We start from the raw sequence: 20,337 nt of genomic DNA on the forward strand, positions 1-20,337 counted from the left end.
AAGGCCCCCTCTGCTCTCCCTGTGGGCGAAGGCAGGAAATCTAATCTCGTTTAACTGTGAGTCATTTCCAAGAAGACCCTCTCTTGCTCATGAGCTGAACTGATTCTGATTTAGTCTTTAATCTAACTGATGGGAAGACCATAGAGACAGATCATGGTTATCTGTTCTGTCAAATTTCTATTCCTAAGCATGAAAAACAAGGAGAGACATTTCATTCAAGTTCATCCTTCAAACCACACCAGGATTCAAGACAACCCATGAATTTCATTGCAACCAGCAAACCCTCTCTCGGGGCATCTGTTATTTGTCCTGTCCTTACAATTTCTCGCTCCTGATTTCTCAGCATGGGTCTCTAGTAACTTTACAATGAACACACATGCACAGGATTCCCAAGGAGCATCCTCTTGTTATTTGCAAAGTCTGAGGCTGACCTGAGATGTGAGCCACTGGGAACTAGTCCATCCTGGGACTGCTGACACGGATGACCCCACTGGCCGGCAGGGCTTTCACACCCATGGTCCGACTCCTGCCTGGTCGGTCTCCACACTACGCTTTGAAGATGAGATGCTGACACACAGAGAGAGATGAGCTGATGAGGGTCACGTAGAGGGAACCCCAAACCAGCACCAGTGACCTTCTGTGCCCTCAGATCATCACAGAGGCCAAGGGAGGCTCTCGCAGCAGCTGAGATTCTGCTGGAAGAAAGGCCACAGCTAACTCGCAGCCACCCAGAGAAGGGACAGTCACCTGCTCTGTTTGCAGTGTTCCCACGCACACCATGTGTGTGCATGGCGCCCCAGAGCCCTTCACGGCACGCAGCGCACCTGCCTCTCTGCAGGCGCCTCCGCTCGCCCAGGGCATCCCTTACCCCGTAAATGGCAAGGAAGGGGCAGCTCTGCTTTCAGTTTCCAGAGTGAAGACGCTGACACCTTCCTCGTCCTCACACCTGTGGCCCGTCCACTGGCCTGACACCTGCTTCTGCCCAGTGCTACTTCCCATCACGTCACTTCACTGGCCGCCCCCCTCCCCCAGAGTCCAGGCCTGCACCCGGTCAAGAGCTCACAGCAGATGCACCACGGCCAGGCAGCCCAGTCTGCTCTCAAGCACAGGGACAACTTCCAGAGAATGGGACCAAAGTCATTCCATGGCAAGCCCACTGGCTTTGAAACCAAACACACCTGTCTGATCTGCAATGCAGCGGTAGGAAATCTGGAACCCCAAATCTGGGCTAAATCCAAGCATCTGCTACTTAGGGATTTTGGAGACACGAATTAGATTACATTATCCATTAAAACACATGACACTTTGCCAGATGCATAGCTTTCTCTAAATTGTAGCTATGGTTCTATTTAGTACCAGACCTCATCAATTCAATGGAGAAGTAGATGCACATCTTTACATGGTGAGAGCATGAAGCTTGGATAAACACACGGCCGGCACGTGTTTTCAAGCAGCTTGGGTGTGATGTGCTTGTTCTCATTACTATTTCCTGCACTCACACTGAAATGCTGCATCCCGGTTATTTAACCACAGTTTGGATACTGAAATCTAAGAATTACACATGATTCAAATTAAAACTCCCCTTTACAATTGGAAAAATTGAATAAATTCAGTTATGCACACTTTTGGGTACATTAATTAATATTTTTTAAAATAATATACTTCTACAGTCCACATTTAAAAGAAGTTACTGGATTTATTTTAATACTTAAATCTCTGCAAATAACCGAGATTTTATCACTTAAGAATCTAGTTGGTATCTTGATGTTACTGCAATCCTGTGTTTGAAAAACAGAATAAAAAGGAAAATGGGAGAACGAATACTTTAAAACTTAGGAACGATAAAGAAAACATAATGGGTATTACTTTTTCCCAAGGGAATGCAATTTACCATGATTTAAAGCAGAATCAAAAGATAATTATCTTCTGGCACTAATTTTAATATGTGCAATAAAACAAAAATTATCAACTCTGAAGAAAGCAGAAGAATGTTTCCACTGAGGGGGTCCCATAAAACCGTGGAACATCGTGGGCATCACGGACATCCCCTGGATGTAAAACAGAGCCGTTTTTAAGAGTTCAGGAGGGAGGAAACATTTTTCTCCCGAGTGGGAGGAGGACGTCAGAGAGGACGAAACGGGCCCCACGTTTCCTCCCGCCCACAGGCACTACTTGAAAAGACCAGTGAAACCAGAGGCTTCTCAAGGCTGCCCACCCGGCCCCAGGCTGCGCTCCCCCCTGGGGTCTCCAAAGGGCCATCTCGGTGCCCGGCTTTTGGAAGAGCCACAGGCCGAGAGAGAAAAGACACACTGCACCGCCGACTTCGGATGCAAAACAGTGACAGACCACCAAGTGCCACGGAGTCTGCCCCGTGGACCCTCCCTCGGAGCTGCTCCAAGAGGCTGCCGGCGTCCCGAGGCCCATGGCCCCCAGGGTTGGACGGCGCCCTGGGTCGGCGCCCCACTAGGGCTAAGCAGAGCGCTGTGACCTGGGCCCCGAGAGCAGAGCTCAGCCATCTGGGACCCGCACGGGTGCTCACAGCTCCAGGGGCCAGGCTGCCTCTGTGCTCACGGCCGTGGGCAGCAACACTGTCTCCCACGGGGCACGTCCCATGGCGGGCGCGGCTCAATCCACCAGCAGCCCCAGGTCATTAAAGGCAGTGGCCAGAAAGGTCAGCCTATTGCCCCAACACAGAGAAAGGTCACGACCCCTCACCTTCCCCGAGCAGGGCAGCGGGCACACCCCTGATGCTGGGCCCACACCCTCCGACTGACCACCCGGACGTGACACACTGTGGGCCTGAGTCCCGCTTGCCCCCGGGCACAAGTCAGTGTCCACATTCGGGGAGGGACTTAACTGGAACGTGGGGGCCCCAAGCAAGTAGCGGCAGGGTTCCCTCGGTCTTCCCTGAGAGGGCAACCGCGTCATTTGCCTGGCGATGCGGAGGTCACCCCCGCCCCCATGCCACGCCTGCACTTGACATGTGAGGCTCCCCCGTCCTGCTGGGAGAAGCCCACTGAATTTTGAGGGCAACCTGCTTCACTCGGAGCCGGCCGATTTAAATGTTCATCTACAAAATACCACTCAGAAATATCTAGGGTGTGGCCAGGCAGCTGGGCTCCACGTCAGTCAGAAGCTGCTGGGCCCTGGCGATTGGGAGATTTGGGGGTGCAGCTGGGCTCCACATTCAGGCTCCGGTCACAGGGGCAGGCCCGGGACTGCGTGGAGGCGGCTAGTGGGGCTTCGGTCGCAGGAATTCTGTCCTGAGGTGCTGGTATGACGGACCCCCAGGGACCTCCTCCTGTGCCGGAGAGGGGGATGGGGCAGTTGCCGTGACAGGGGAGTGTGAGCTCTGGGGCCCACGTGTCCTGGCAGCCCCCAGCTCAGGAACCCTGGACTGGACCAGCCTGGTGGGCACAGAGCTCAGGCTGGGTTTCCTGATGGGTTTAACAGCTCCCAGCGTATAATTCTTTCCTCTCCAACTTGCAGAACCACTAGCCACTTGGTCTCTTGTCTCCCTGGCCAGTGATCACAGGTCCCTGGAAGCGGGACCGTCACCAAGGCAGGGAACGCCGGAGGCCTGAAGGACAGAGGCCTCGCAGGCCGGGCCGAGGGCAGGAGCTGAGGCAGGAGGGCGGGGGCGCCGGGCGGGGCCTGAGCCACATCACTGTGCAGACAACTCAGGCCACCAAGTCCGTCTCTGTCCCCCCCTGGGCTCTGCTTTTGCTTTGTTCTCCGCGGACTGTGTGGTAATGGAGCCCAGTGGAGCCGCTGCCCAAGGGAGCGCGTACCCGCTGCGCCACGAGGCTGACTCAGGGCAGAGGCGACAGCGCCCAGGCCCAGGTGGACGACTGCAGAATCCACCAGCAGGCCCCAAAACGACAGAACTCAGAGGAGAAGTAGGCGTAAGGTCTCCCACCAGACAGAACACCCTCGGGGCAACCGGCGGGGGCCGGGCCCACGGTAACAGCGAAGGTGCAGGCCCCAGTCACACAGAGCTCGCCCGCCAGCAGAACGAGCCTGCCGGGGGCCTTCCCGCCGCGGGTCCAGGTCCTGCTCCTCACTCTGCTCTCACGCAGCCGAAGCCACAGATTGCAGCCCGGAGCTGCCTTCCTGCTCCTCCAGGCAAGGGCAGTGCGAGCCGCACCCCAGGCCGGGGCCTCCAGCCTCCCCAGACCCTGTCCTCCTTCCAGAGGCTGACGGCTGCAGCCAGCTGGATGCTGTTCGCCGGGGGTCCTCCCCTTGTCTCAGCTCCTGGACGCTCCGCGTGACGGCCCCCGACACCGACACCCTGGAAACAGATGCCGCCCTGGGCCGCCTGCGTCTCTCAGTCCCCGTAGCCCCCCTCGCCCGTCTCTGCTTCACCCAGGAACTCTTGTGCAGCCGGGCAGCCAGGCCCTGCTGGAGGTGGGAAGCTTGAGGGGAGCTGGAGCCTCGCCGGGATCAGCGGATACAACCCTCCGGGTTCTCAAATTAAAACCCGCCTGTTGCCCCTGCGCAGCCCCTCCCGGGGAGAGGGTGCTCTGCGCTCCCCAGAGTTCCGTCCACCCCCGTGCCCAGTGCAGGCCCACTCCCCTTTGAGCCCCAGCCCCCCTGGCCTGTTCTGAGGGCCAAGCGGACAGGGCAAGAGTGCACACGAGGGACTCGCACACAGCTCCCCTGCTCGAAGGAGGGAAGGACCGGCGGGAAGCGGTGAGTGGACGTCTGCCGACGCCCCCAAACCTCCAGCGCGTCACACTGACCCACAGAGCCCTTCCGCGCGCGTGCGTTCGGGGTCCAGAGAGGATCGCTCTGACGTCCCAGAGCCAAATACGACACTGGGAGGAGGATGGCCATGGCAGTCCTAACTCAATCACAGTCATCTCCGGGGTCGATAAGATTTTACTTACTTTGGTGAAAATACGTTCAGAAAAAGACCCGAGGTAAATATCTAAAATTAACACCTACGTTCAAGCAAGAAAGACAGTGTCTGCAAGCTCAAAGAGGGACGTGGCCAAGTCAGCCCGTCTCCCCCCAGACCGAGCCTGTCCTGAAGGTGGGGGGCCCCGCATGTGCACGCGCTGCTTGGAGGCCAGAGCACGAGGGTGCGGACGGCGGCGAGACCGTGGGGCCGCTGGGTGATGGGGTTGTTGGAGGGCTCAGGGTAGGTTCGTGGATCTGCTCATACACAAGGAACCAAAGTACTGTTAAAAACCGTAAGGAACCCAGAGCCGTGACTCGACAAGACAGGAGAGCCATAATGTGTCGATTATGTGGGAAGGTAAGGAGGGCTCAGGAGGCGGGGGCGATCCAGGGCCAGCAGCACCGATGTCCCCAGAGGAACGCAGACTGAGGGGGCAGAGCTCAGCGTGAAGGAAGGCAGGAGTCCCGAGGAGCAGTGGGCACACCCGAGGGGCAGCCACAGGCAGGACTGATGGAGGGGACCGCACAGCCTCACCCCCGGCCCAAGCGTCAAGCGTGCACCTGCACTCGCCTCAGCCTTGTGGGGCTTTCGTCCTCTCAGTAAGCCTCACAGATCACTGGAACATTCCGAGCGGAGACGCTTATGTCCATGCAACTTGGCTTCTTCTTACAGGACAGCACATTAAAAAAAAACACATATCCACCTGGTCTGCCTGGAGTGAATTACGTGTCTGTCTTGAGGTCCATTTCTTCGATCGTTACATTAAATGGGTTGAATGAGATGATCTCTGCGCCTTATTAGCTGTAAGATTCCGTAACTGCACTAAAGCCCATCCATTGTGCAAGGCATTTCCGAAAGCTTGGCTTCTCCATGAAATGTACTCAGTAAGTTGAAGAAATCCCAGAAACGGCACTAAGTCTCTCCATTTTTCTGAGAATTGTTTTTTTCCTTTTCCTTTAATTCATAAAATGAGGGGGCTGGGCTACAGGGCACGACCGTCCCTTCTAGCTCAGAGATACATGATCTGCAGCCTCCAAATCGACCCGTTTTCCCGGAACTCCTGTTCAGTTCTGATCAATATTGCAAACAATACTGACTTTCTGTTCTCTAGTATGAGAGCATATTTACAGAGGTTTCTTGTTCAGAAACCTCTTACTCCTTTCACATTCTATAAATGAATTTTACATGATTCAAAGACCATATGTTACAAAACCTCTTCTGTGGTAAAATGTTGTGATCAAGTTTTATATCTTATTGGATAGAAATAAAATATGATAAAATGATTCAAGAAAGTAGTTGAAACTCTCAATTTTATATTGAAAGGGAAAACTGAGTAATACATTCCTTTTTTTAAAAAGATTTTATTTATTTATTTGAGAGAGAGCACGAGAGAACACAAGCAGGGGGAGCAGTAGTGGGAGATGGAGAAGCAGACTCCCCACTGAGCAGGGAGCCCGACGCGGGGCTCCATCCCAGGACCCTGAGATCATGACCTGAGCTGAAGGCAGATGCCTAACTGACTGAGCCACCCAGGTGCTCAATACATTCTTAACTAAAACACAATTTTACGTTTTACTCATTGATGTATAATGATTCACATAATGGGAGCAATGCTCTTCTTGCTAAATGAATCACCAAGAGACTATTTCATTTATATTTATATTGAATTTTGATTAATAAAAGTACAGTGGTCAAACTGAACTTAAATTAATTCTCTTTTCTAGTTATTTATCTGGTTTTGTTGTTGTTGTTGTTGTTTGCTTCATTTAGTTTGTTTTAGGAAAAAATGTAATGATACCATCAGAGAGCCAATGGAACCTCTGATGGTAAAACTCTTTACTAATTTAATAAACACTCCTTGAGTACCTACTATGTGCACATGTTCAAAGACAAGAGTACTACATTGTCCTCTGCAGGAAAGGTCCCTCCTGGTGAACTCCTTCACCGAACGCTCCAAGGCGCACTAACTACAGGCCCACAATACACACTCACTACACAATCATATTCTACGTATTTAGTAGCAGAAGTAATATTCTATTATTTTAGCACAAACTCACGGGGAAAAAAACAGAGGGACTTTTAATTGATAAAGAAACATCGGAGCAAGAGAAATACACTCCCAGTCTGGCCTCTTCCGTGAAAGAGCATGAATAAGTAAGGACAAACAGCTAATTTTTAAAAAGAATACAGAATAATAAAACACAAATTATTTGTGCTTTATTAAATAAATGTGCCTACTTCTATCATAGAAGATCATTAGTAAAAGTATCTTTTAAAAATAAAAATTAGGGACGCCTGGGTGGCTCAGTCGGTTAAGCCTCTGACTTTTGATTTTGGCTCAGGTCATGGTCTCAGGAACCTGGGATGGAACCCGCATGGAGCCTGCTTGAGATTCTCTCTCCCTCTCTTTCAAAATAAAAAAATTAAAAATTAAAGAAATAAAAAATTAAAATTAAATACAAATGAAGCTCGTTTTACATTTGAAACCTCAAGAACAGTGGTTGTTATCCAAACCTTATGGTTGTTTGCTGTTTCACTGTTAGACTTAATTAATGAAATACTATTTTAATATTGTAAAATACCAATTTCATCTTTTTTTGGACCCTCAGAAAGAACTTATATCTAGAAAACTGACAGAATCCAGTAATTTCATGCCTCATGTCCATAAGTCAATTGAATGTCATCTTTTTGTGTTCTGCTCATTTAGGCTGACCTAAATCAAATTACAGTATAGGGTGACTTAGGTAAACTGGCATTTCCTGAAACATCATTTTCAGCCCCACCACGCATCGGCAGCCTGGCCTGCTGTTGGCCTGAAAAGAGCCCGTGATGAGTGAAACCCAGAGACGTGCTTGCTCCATGAGCTCACAAGCAACTTACTCTGTCAAAACCTGAAATCATGTCCTCTGACAACTCAAATGGCTTTTATAGAAAAACGCACATTACTGGGGACATTATTCAGAATAATTTTACATGTGTTCTTCAAGTTAAGCTTGGGGAATGCCACATTGCTTCACCCATGAGAAGCTTCCAAGATCCACGGAAAACATACAACGTTTTGTTCATTCCCCATGTGCTAATCACACGCCACAGGGCAAACCTAATGAGATCACTTTTGGAATTAGGGTGACAAGATTGAACAAAACTAACTGCCCATTTCTACAATTCATAAGAGAAGGATGCATGTTGATATCTTTATACAATAGGAAAATCTTTTCCCAATCACTTCTGAGAAAAAAAAGTCGAATTCTAGAAATATGATTTAGATTTCCCTGCCATTTGTACACATGTATCTGATAGTCAAACCTTTGGATTTTTCCCCCTCTCATCTCAGCCCTGCAGGACCTGTAGCTGGAAGGGGTGCGGGTCACGTCCTGGGCAGTAACAACGTAGCTGAGCGTTAAGATGTGGGGCCGGCACTCTGGAAAACAGTATGGAGGTTCCTCAAAAAGTTGAAAATAGAGCTACCATACAATCCAGCAATTGCACCACTGGGTATTTACCCCAAAGATACAAATGTAGGAATCCGAAGGGGTACGTGCACCCCGATGTTTATACCAGCAATGTCCACGATAGCCAAACTGTGGAAAGAGCCAAGATGTCCATCAACAGATGAATGGATAAAGAAGATGTGGTATATATATACAATGGAATATTATGCAGCCATCAAAAGGAATGAGATCTTGCCATTTGCAACGACGTGGATGGAACTGGAGGGTGTTATGCTGAGCGAAATAAGTCAAACAGAGAAAGACATGTATCATATGACCTCACTGATATGAGGAATTCTTAATCTCAGGAAACAAACTGAGGGTTGCTGGAGTGGGGGGTGGGGTGGGAGGGATGGGGTGGCTGGGTGATAGACACTGGGGAGGGTATGTGCTATGGTGAGCGCTGTGAATTGTGCAAGACTGTTGAATCTCAGACCTGTACCTCTGAAACAAATAATACATTATATGTTAAAAAAAGAAGAAGACAGCAGGAAGGGAAGAATGAAGGGGGGAAAATCAGAGGGGGAAACGAACCATGAGAGATGATGGACTCTGAGAAACAAACTGAGGGTTCTAGAGGAGAGGGTGGGAGGATGGGTTAGCCTGGTGATGGGTATTAAAGAGGGCACGTTCTGCATGGAGCACTGGGTGTTATGTACAAACAATGAATCATGGAACACTACATCAAAAACTAATGATGTAATGTATGGGGATTAACATAACAATAAAAAATAAATAAATAAAAAGAAAAAACAAAAAGATGTGGGGCTGGAGGTAGTGAGGCAGTGAAAGGGAACGTCATGGGCAGAAGCCGCACAAGAAGAACGCATCGGACATGTTCCGCGCCCACCCTCCAATTGTGCCTCTGCGGCCCATTCTCCGTGTTGCCTTCTGGGTGGTGAGTCAGTGACCATTCCCACCATAGAGAGTCTGCCCTGGGGCTTCCAGGTGGCTGCAAAATAGCAAGACTTGGGGCTTCCCATCAGGAGTCCCCAGGGTGCGCATAAGGGCACAGTAGGGGAAGAGAATCAAACTATTCTTGGTATCCTGAACTTTGAGAAACCTTTTGAATTTTTTTTTCTGTAAATGGGCATTAAAACACTCTTGAAAGGAAAACATGTAACCACAGGTAGCCAAGCTGTGGTTCTAAGGCTGCTTTTGTGAATGCTAATGGCTTTTACCTGAGGCCCATCACAGAACATTCCTGTTATTACAGAGTCTGTGGTCCCTTGGCAGCTGGATACTTTAAACCTGGAAGGACACTTTCTTTCAGTAAGTATTTATACAAAAAAATCATTTGAAAAGGCCAGAGGAAACACACACAATCCACTAAGCACAAAGATCACAGAAGGAGTCTGCTTTCGCAAAACCAGCAAAAGTCGCAAACCAGACAGGAGGCAACCCATCACCTCTCCAAACGTCAAAACGGCTTTAAAACGTAAAAGTCTGCCAAACACTCCTTTGTAGCAAATCAATCCACATAGTTTTGAGAATTTTGAACTAAATTAGCCAAGTGTTCGGACATCTCTGAAATTAGGTCAAAAACAAACACCTATTATCAAATACTTCTATTTTTATTCCTGAAGCTATCATTTGCTTGACATTTTCAAAGAACCCTTTTAAAGAACTCAGAACATTTAATAAAAGCACTAAAATCTGAACTATATTTTGGTGGTCAAGTCACAAGAATTATTTGCATGACTCACTGAAAACTGCAGAAAAAGAAGGACTACATGCTTAACTTCCAGAAAACAAAACCACTTCCTACGTCTATTAAAGCACTCCTCACAAAGTGACATTGGGCCCCCTTTTACCTGAATTCTTATTGGTTTTGTTCTGCCGACTTTTAACTTGTTCAGTCCAAAGTGTGGGGTAACGTGATGCGATATCTAATAAACCAAAACAAAATGATAATTATTTTTAATGCATCATGAAAACACAGTCTCTTAATTAAAGATCTCAGTAGGTAACCTAAAAGCCAAAAAGTCAGTGTGCTCAATAAATACATATCGTACATTTTTAAAGAAACCCTTAAAATGATTATGTATGTGAGATAAAAGGAAAGAATAATACACGTTTTTAAAAGTTGAGCATGTTTTTTTCCCCTTTCTTCATCCGGAAGTGTAAATAAAAGTTATATGGATCCAGACTGGCTCCACTGAAAAGAAGTGGGTTTCAGAGAAAAGCCCTGACAGAAACAGACCCTCATGCAGTAAAGATGGGTATTCATGCAACACAGGAGGTTTTGCTCAGGGAAGATTCAGTACAAACTACAACGTGGAAGATATAATTCTGCACAAAACGTTTCAGGAACACATCCTTTTCTGCAATACCATTGAGCAAACCCCTGAGGGTTAGCGTGTGCATCAGTCACACTGAGGGCCTGAGAACCTGCGGCAGGGCCGTCCTCTGCGGCTCTGAGCCTGTGACCTCAGACCCGTGACATCAGTGTTCTTGTCTGTGAAGCGGCATCTGAGGACTCCGTGAGCTAATGACACATGTCGCAGATGTGAGCCTTTCCTATTCCTGTTCTCTACAGAGCACCATGTAATTCTACCTTTCAATCTCTGATTTATTTATCATGTGCATTCCTTACACTTTGTCTTCAAACCCTCATTCCTTTCAAACTGAGAATCTGTGACCCATTGGCAAATACCGAAGACGATTTATGAAAGGCTAAGAATAGGAAATCCATCCTTGCCATGATTACAAAGTTCAAAAACCCTTTAAAACACATGCATGCATGTGACCTCACACATCTCGTCTCATGCACCGCATTGTGGTGAACACATGATGGGAAAGACATGATATATGAACAGGGAACATGATGTATGTGTTACACCCTTTTGAAATAAAATACTTTATGTTATCCAAATTATACAATTTCAACTCAAATTTCGATTCAAAAAAAAGACCTTTGGGTTGTGCTATATGAAAGCACCATGGCCACACTCACGAGCCTGCTCCAAAGTCAGAGGAAAGACAGCAGGAGCCCTCATAAAGTTGCAAGTGGCCAAATCCAGTCCACTTTGAGTGGACTCCCAGCAGCGTGACTCGCCCGCACTTCCCAGGCCCATGCCTGCCCCGCTGCACACCCACCGTCCTCCCCCAGCCAGAGCCTGTTCTGTCCCGGGCTCACCTTCTTCATCTCCTTGAGGTTGAGTCTCCAGCGCTGGAGCTGTGGCATCATCTGAATTCAGAACGGAAAAGATTTGCAAGGAGACTACAATTATGAGAGTAAGTTCAGTAAGTGTGCATACAGGATGGAAGCTGAGGGCTTGCATACACCCCACACATCAACAAAAACCACCCCCCCAAGGTGCACAGGTAAGCGGAGGGCAGGGGCTCCCTGAAACCGCACAGCAGCCTCGGTGAGCTGCCACATAAAGGGAGTGCAGGCTGGGAACCGGGCCCCTAAGGGAAGTGCTGGGCCAGTCCCTGGGAGCTGGAGCAGCTCAGACAGGTGAGGAAGACGCAGAAATAACATAAGCCAGGGAACATAGCATGGGAGGGGGCTCACGTCGGCAGAGTCAGTGAGTTGGGGTGACCAGAGGGACGGGATGGGGCGGGCTGGGGAAGCCAGATATCGTTGCTCTGCCCCCTGCCCCATTTTCCCAAGTGCAAGGCAAGGATCAAATAATCATAACTGACTTGCTGCCCTGCGCAGCCCTGCACCATCAGGCCCTCCGTCACCCCTGCAGGAGCTGGAGGAAGGAACCCATGGAGGGACCAGAGTCAACGTCACAGAGCTGGGGACAGGCGTGGGTTAGAATATCACTCTGTATCATTTCTTTGGAGGCATAGATCCCAGTGGATAATCTTTATTTAATTTGTAGAAAAACTGACTGTGGGTTCCCTGGTAGGGCATAAAGTTCTAGAGAGTTCTGAGACATAGCAGGAAGACAAGGAGAATGAGCTGCTGGCAGTCGGCTCTGGATGAGCGGGGCCCCTGCCAGGGGTGCAGTCACAAGGCACTTTGTGGGGCTCCCAAGAGCCAGTCTGGTGCTTTTCACTCAAGCTTGCTCATGTGATTTTGTTATATAATAATTTCAGGATTAAAATACAATAAACAGTGGGAGAGATAAGGACCAGCCATAAGGCTTATCTGTGATTCATGACTTTCCCAGATGTCTGAAGAATAAAAATGAAGTTTCTCATAAATTCTTTTTGGGGGAAAACCAAAAAGCCTTTTTTAAAAACTTTAACACAGAACAATCTTTTGGGGAAAAAATGTTTCCTTTCTATCAGAACACTGAAAACAAAAAGTAATGTTGCCTATTTGAGAAACCCAAGTTCTAATACTGATAGTAACTGTAAACCCATTGACCATTTTGTAATCTCCTTCCAGAAACTAAAATTAAATGGGGGACATAGCTACAGTATACTTAACATATTTAGAAGTCCTTTGAAATGACATCAATCAAGCACATTATTAGTGTTGGACATATTTACTGAGGCCTAGGCAGGTCACCACTGTGGGGCCACCAGCCTGTTCCCAAAATCCCTGGGTCCGAGCCAACCTAAAAACTCAGCCCAGCTCACTCACAGCGGGCGAGGCTCAGGGCACCGTGGGGAGGATGATGCTGAGGGAGCTGCCACAGGCCTCCCTCAGCCCCCAACTCCAGCACCAGGGGCCCTCATGTCTCTGCCCTGGCCCTACCCCTGCTGTCAGCATGAACCCCCTCCACCACTGTCCACGCTCGGGGCCTGTGTGTAGTTCTGTCCCAATGTAACAAACGCACCAGCACCTACTGAACTCAGCCTCAAGAAAATGAAACAAAACTGTGGAGAGCTGTGTGCTTTCTGTTTTCCCTACTAGAGTTTGCAAAGGCCTCGTTTTTATCCATAAGCCAGATGTGTGGCTGAATTTCAGGCATTTTTCTCTGTTGTGTACATGTCTGTAGATCAAGAGCCTTCAGCAAAAGGAATGTATTCCTGCCCACATACCAATTCCTGTGCCCACACACCAATTCCCTAGGGATTTGTTTTTTTTTAACTTCCACAGCAGGTTCAACAATGTGCTGCAAGGCCCTGCATCAGGAAACCGCGTCTGAAGAAGCGTTTCCTTTGTCAGCTCTGCCCTTGAGCATCTGACTGATGTTTGTAATCATGAATATTGTCCCTTCCTCCTCTCTAGAAAATACTGACATGCCCACCATGGGACCTTACAGACCCAAATCCAAGCTGTTCATTTAGCATTCTTTTCCAAATGTAAACCCTCACTCCGGCCAGCATTCTGACTCTGCCTGCAACTGTCTTTCCCCTAGAAAACAGGCTATCTTCCCCAATTATGAGGTTGCTCTACCCCACATCATACCCGCCCCCACGTCCACACCCTCCACGCCCACCCACCGCCTCCCCTTTCATGAGACTGCTCTGCCCACGCTCCCACCACGCCCCCTCACACACCGTCCTCACAGGCTGACGCTGTCCCAGGTGCCCATCCCGTGTTGATCTTCATGACTTAAGGGACCCCACTGTCCTCCGAGGAAGGGACCGTGTTTGCCACAGCCTCAGTGCATGCTTGTGGGAATGGACTTGAGTGAAACTCAGGGCTCCTTGGCTTTATATCACTTTCCTTTATTACTGGGTCATATACTATAACCTACGTCAGAAAAAATAGAATTGCCTAAAATTTTGGTACTAAAAATGTTTTATTTTGTCTTGAAAGCGACTTCTGACTTTAAAGGTTGATATAAGATAAAGGCAGAAAACACATCCCTGGGTCCACAGGACGATGACCGCGGGAAGGGCGAAGAGAAAACGTGGGGCTCGTGGAAGGCCCCGGGGGTGCGCCACAGCCCGCGTGAGCTGGACAGGTGCTACGGAGTGGTTCCAGAAGCAGACGGCTAGCTGCTCTACCTGGTTCTTGCTGGCCCCAGTCCCAGAGCAGGTGACGGTCACAGGCGGGAAAGCATACCCCTCTTTCTCATGAGGAAGCTTTGAGAGGTCTTTCTCGGCGGCCCGCAGTGAGTGCCGTGCTCCACAGTCACATGCAGAACATCCCGCGGGAGCCCGCCCCACAGGTACAGACTCCAGGAGGCACCTGCCAGCACCGGGGGTCCCGGCACAAGCCACGCCTGAGAGGCCCTCACGCGGGGTGCGGGGGTTACCTGCCCAGCACCTGCAGACCCCTGGCCATCCAAAGGGACAAATACATGTGTGTTGAATGAATAAGTAATTAACTGTGTCAGCTCTCCCTATCACGTAGTCCACATTTAAATTTTAACTTAAGGCATTGATGGAATTAGCTGTTATATATTATCATCATAGAAATTCATTTTAAGATAGTTACCTGTTTTTCCTGTGCCTTCCCGTTGGGGTACCTTTTCATTTACGGAACCTAAAGGGGGAAAATAAGGAATAAATTATTTTTGGCCCTCACATGGTCATCAGTAGTTGTTATGCAAATATTGGGTTCCACTTTGATTAGTTCACAGTGCTTGTCATTTCCTAGTTGAATTACACGAGCCATGTAGTACCCTGAGGTGACAACGTCATCTGCAGTCATAGGCCTTCAACTAGCAAACCGAAGATCAGTTCCTACTTCTGCTGCTAACTAGTTGGCCTTGTATATGAGGACATACACTCTAATATGCAATATATCATAGTTTCTTCACTTGAAAATTGTCCTAATCCCCTTAACATACATTGCCATATTGAGGCAGCAGAATGAATTAGATTTAAAAAGGGAAACATTTTTAAAATAATAAAAAGTTATGCGACCAAAGATAAATAAAACCCTGGTTTCAGCTGGATTTCGTCCTACAGGAAAGAAAACTGAGGAACTGCCTTTTTGTGGAAGAATGCAGGAAAAACATGAAGGGTGTCGAAATAATTCAGGAGAGCACGTCTAACATTTATGTTAAACTGAGAGGTTTGCATTACAAATGTGAGGTGTGGCTCTCTCTTCCCCATTAGCTCAAAACTGCAACAAGCACTGTTTCCCTCGCCATTATTACACCTACTCGAAGGAATAAAAAAAAAGAAAATTCTGTTCAGAATGAGTTTGGAGTTTACCTGCTGATTGTGTTCAGAATCGTCCATGCAGGATTCACTTAGAATTACCACAGTCTCATGCTGGGGTGCACTCCTTAGCAAAAACATCTCACGACACAGAACGTGAAACCCATTAACTTGTTTTATAATTTTGAATGTGACGTTGAAATACAAACCAACATTTATGCCAAAGATATAAACTGCATGACATTTAAGAATGTTTATCCTGTTTCTTGGAATTTAACAGTAATATAATAGGAAATGCAGCAGCAGTTCATCATAGGAAAGGATCTCACAGGAGAGAGAAGTTAACACAACCTTGCACAGACCATTCATTCTCTCGAAATACTGGTGGAAATCACATGAAGGTGACAGGTTCTCACATCTTTTCCCAAAATTAAGTCAGCAGGTTTACTTCAAGGAACAAAATGCACACACAATAAACCGTTCTCCAGCAGTGGGTCCACCGTGGACCTCCCACCCAGCTCGGGAGGAAACGCCCCCACTCCTCCTGCTGTGAGTCTAAGAATCAACTGAGTGACGCGCATTTGGAAGTTTCATTCCTCCAGTGGACGGGAAGGACGCGGTGTGCCCACTTCCCAGCTGTTCCTTCTGCCCCTGGGGGAACGACCCATGGCCTCCAGGCTTCAAAACACAGGATTCTACCTCGGCTAAGAACCCCCTGGCATAGAAAAAGGGCCCCAGTGTGTGGCCTTCTCTTAAAGCTTTTGGGGCCCTACTTTGCTTGCTTTTCCCTTCGAGCCTCTCTCCACAAATCCAGATTTCTTAAAGAGCTTAACTGTCCTTAGTCGTCAGCTTACTGTTATCATGTGTTTCTGCAATGAGTCAAAAAATGTTTTCTACTTTGGACTGGAAATGATAATATTTCAGTAATATTTCTGAATGTGACTATTCAGGTTTTAATATTCTGAGCTAAATGTAAATATCCCACATAGTCGTTCGATGCCCCACATGAGAGAGCCTCTCCACTGAATTAAAGCAGTATTTTGTAATCAAAGGTTTGAGGACCACAAGCTGTGGATTCGCAGGCTGAGGCCAAGGCCCTGGGGGCATTCGGACAGCGTCTCCCTGCACCCTCGGGCATGCTTTCTCCCAGAACAACCACCACTGAGCTCTCTCACCAGCCCCTGAAATTCACTTGGTATTTACTCAAACCAGTCCACACAAAAATAATTCCATCTTGTTCTTAATAGTATGAAGTGATTTTAAAGCAGAGTCAAGTGTCCTTGGTAAGCTGCTCCATGATTCAAGTATTTTGCAACAGAATTTAAAGAAGATCCAGATGTGCTCTTTATTTCATCTTCCTCTGGACAAAAAGCCTCCCTCAAACCTCACCTCCTTCCCTGCAATGTCCTGTCCCCAGGAATGTAGAAGAAAGCTGAACATCACTCTCCACACAGCAAAACTGCTATGCCAACTAGAATCCATGAACCCCAAACCAGAAAGCAGCTCTTACTCTTTCCTTACAGTTTTCTGAAGGATTTGCTGAAGAATTCCCAAGAATTTGGGACAGGTGAGATTCTAGGATGTAGGTGTGGAAAAGGGCTTCAAAAGGGGGGACCTGGGAGACGGTGAACAGCTTTGTAAGCCACGGGCTGGTCGGGTGCACCTTCGAGACCTGATCCCTGCTCATGGACAGAAACACCGCTCCTGAGTCATCTCTCAAAGGACACCGTTGAATTCCCTCCATTGGTGAGATCTCAACCCTTTTAAATGCTATTTTAAGAGGTGGCTTTTTTAGCAATTAGGGTATGTGTTACCAGTGAAGGAAACCACAAAAACACAATGTGGGGGGATCAACACCTGCGGTTCACGGGGAAATCATGTGAGCTGTAGTTCCGAGCACCTGGTTCAAATCCAGCTACACTCAGGCATCTCAACTTGTTGCCGGAACAGCCCCGCCGGAGTGTGCCATGTCTTGCTGAGCGTTGGTGGTCTCGGCAAGCTCCTTCCCCAGCTTTAGAACCAATGAAGGTGTGTGTGGCCGGGGCAGAAGGGAGAGGGTTAATGACGTCGCCCACTGCAGGCGAGCACAGGTCCAATATGCAGAATGGATGGCTCCTTCGGGGCCCAGTTAAAAAAGCCACAGTGATTCATCCATTTCTGGAAATCGCACATTCAAATGCAGATTTACTACACCACATGGCTTTGCTTCAGAAAAAAAAGAGACACACAATGGGGGGAAAATAGACAGAGAAAAGGAATACAAGGAACGGGGCTCTGTTCCCCCTGCATCTTCTGGACACGCATCTCTTTGCTGGAACTCTGAGTGACCCAGTTGGTGCTGTGCTCTCTGAAAGCATGCTCACCGCCCCCTCCAGGCCTTTCCTCCCGCCGCGGGACAAGCCAGCGGGCTTTTCTCAGGCCCTGGCTGGTTGTGTCTGCCCCTCATTCCCTGGTCAGAACGGCCTGCAGTGCCATGAACGATCCCGCAAACACCACAAGGCCTAGCGGGGCAGGGAGAAGGGCAGAACCTGGGCCAGAGAACAAATTCACTACATGCCAGGCGGCTTCACCTGCCCCAACCTCCATTCCCTCATCTGCAAAATGGGCAGTGTCAGGAGTATCTGCTCACTGGTTGAAGGAAACGGCAGAGACACCAACAGGTGAGAGGCACACAATGAACGCTCACCCGAAACACCTCAGGCGCTCCGTCACCCGTCCGTGGTCTATTCCACCTGTGGCCGCTGTCTTCACACAGGAGCATTTTACATGCAGAGGCGGTGACAGGGTCTGCGCATGACACACACCAATGCTGTGTCCACTCACAGTAAGCGGTCAGGCAGGGCACCAGGGAGCCCGGGTGAGGTCACCCTCTCTCCGTGACCACGTTCATTCATTCATTCAACACACGCTCACTGTGTGTGGCCGACAAACAATGCAAGAGATAAAGCACTAAAAAGTTTCATCTACTTTGCGGAGATAAGTGTGAGATGGAAATTACTGAAACGATGTACACTACAGTCGTGCACACAGCTATCCATACAGTTCTTACTGCGTGTTGGGCATTGTTCTAAGTACTTCACATCCATGAAGTCATTTACTGCTGACAACAACCCTATAAAGTAGGTACCATCATTATGCCCATTATACAGATGAGGAGACTGAGATCTGGGCAGGTGACTAACTGGCCCCAGGTCACCTAGCCAGCAAGTGGCAGAGCCAGGATCTAAGTCTGCACCGTTAGCCCTTGGGGGAGCTGAGCAGACAGGCAGGCCCCTGAAGAAGATGGAGGGGAGAATAGGCCCTTGGGAGGGGATAGCAGCGTGAGTCAAGAGCGAGGCCAGCAGTGCGGTGGGGCATGGCACGTCCAAGAGAATACTCCACAAGTGTGCTCTGCAAGCTACTAGTCCCCCTTATTCTGTGCACATCCTCTGTTTACGAGGACATACCTCCCCACATGGGGACTTTCCTATCATCTTGGCCTCCGCAGAATCTAGCATGGTGCCCATGTATGGAAGACCCTGACTCAGAGTCAGGATGCCCGAGCGTGACCTGTGAAGGCTGACCCAACCTCTGCCAGCTCCAGTGGCCCCTCTGATCTCAGGTCTGCTGACCCTCCCAGCAGCAAACGGGCCCAGTGGTGGAGAGTGAGGGCAGAAACACTGAGCGTGAGATTTCTGTTAAGTGTCTGAGGATGAGATTTCTGTTAAGTGTCTGAGGAATCCTGGCTTTAAAAGATTCACAGAGAGGGGAGCCTGGGTGGCTCAGTTAAGCATCTGACTCTTGATTTGGGCTCAAGTCATGTTGCTGGGCATGGAGCCTGCTTGGGATTCTCTCTCTCCCTCTGCCTCTGCCCCTCCTCCCCCCCCACTCTCGTGTGCATGTGCGTGTGCGTGTGTGTGTGATTGCACGTGCATCCACCGTCTGGAAATTTTATCCGAAATTTTACATACCCCGTGTTGGCTATACCAAATTCTTATTTTATCTCATTAGGGATGTAAAATGAATTTTCTCAGTACTTCAAAAATTGTCACAGTCGTCCCTGATGATTTGTATTTTTCTCGAGAGCAAATCTCGGCGAGTGACGTCTACACTGCAGCCCCGCAGCCACAGTAACCCACGCTGGTTCTCACCCCCACGGCCCACAGGCTCCGTCCGCGTGCACCTTCTACTCTCGCTAAAGCTGTCTGTTTTTATTCCCTTGCCAGTATGCACTGAAATATTTTACTTTACTATCACTTTTCAGGAAGAGAATTGTTAAGCCTAAATGAAAGCCAATTTGAGGGAAAAAAGGGCTCCTTCTGATTGGTAACCCTGCAGTTCACACACAGCAACTCTGAATTTGCATTTCAATAATTTGTACAAAGAAATGCTCCAGAGACTTTAGAAGCCAGGTGCGGCCGTGTTGTTGATTTCAATACCTGGAAATTCAGTTGTTCTGGGTGTTTCTTTCAAATTCCTCAGCTGCACAGGTTCCTTCACTTAGCACCAGGGAAATTCATTAGTGAAAAATGAAAAAAATAGTTAGCTTCTCTCTATCAAGTGAACATTTTCAGAAATGATTAGGATATTCATACAAACGTGAAGCGCCCCCGTTTCCGGGAGAGGCCAGAACTGCAGGCATCGTGGGCAAGTTCGAGGATCACAGTTAAACTCACATAGACGATGTACTGAGAGGCGGTCCAATCTAACCCCAAGTCCTCTGTCATTCATGCTGGACCTTCCCAAACCCAACCGAGAAGTTGCTCAGATAAGCAATCAGCCCCAGGAAAGGACCGCTAACCTGCTCATTCCTGTCCACAGAAATGCAACGCCTCCAGTAATGGACACCGAAGGAGAGAGAACACTTGACGTTATAAAGCTTGCCAGGAAACGAGCAGGGCCGGAGAGCTGGCTTTCTGTCCCGCACCACGAGAAGGCGCTGGAACGCGGGGAGTGGAGCTGTCAGGTTGAGCAGGATCTCCGTCCTGCTCGGGACAA

At 48.6% G+C, this 20,337-nt stretch overlaps 1 protein-coding gene across 4 annotated transcripts in view; it reads right to left on the reverse strand.

Annotated features, from left to right (window-relative positions):
- The window catches only part of SMOC2 (SPARC related modular calcium binding 2), a 158,411-nt gene that overhangs the window by 68,565 nt on the left and 69,509 nt on the right, over positions 1 to 20,337 (reverse strand). For 2 of the 4 annotated variants that reach the window (XM_036088111.2, XM_036088110.2), the window contains exons 5-7: positions 14,690 to 14,737; positions 11,534 to 11,584; positions 10,209 to 10,283 (exon numbers count right to left, since the gene is read on the reverse strand). In XM_036088111.2, the coding sequence (XP_035944004.1) occupies positions 10,209 to 10,283; positions 11,534 to 11,584; positions 14,690 to 14,737 (174 nt within the window). Of the gene's footprint in view, positions 1 to 10,208; positions 10,284 to 11,533; positions 11,618 to 14,689; positions 14,738 to 20,337 lie in introns of all 4 variants that reach the window. The other 2 variants (XM_036088109.2, XM_036088108.2) reach the window with 1 other exon arrangement.

This window comes from Halichoerus grypus, chromosome 9, assembly GCF_964656455.1.
Source record: "Halichoerus grypus chromosome 9, mHalGry1.hap1.1, whole genome shotgun sequence".
Taxonomy (NCBI): Eukaryota; Metazoa; Chordata; class Mammalia; order Carnivora; family Phocidae; genus Halichoerus; species Halichoerus grypus.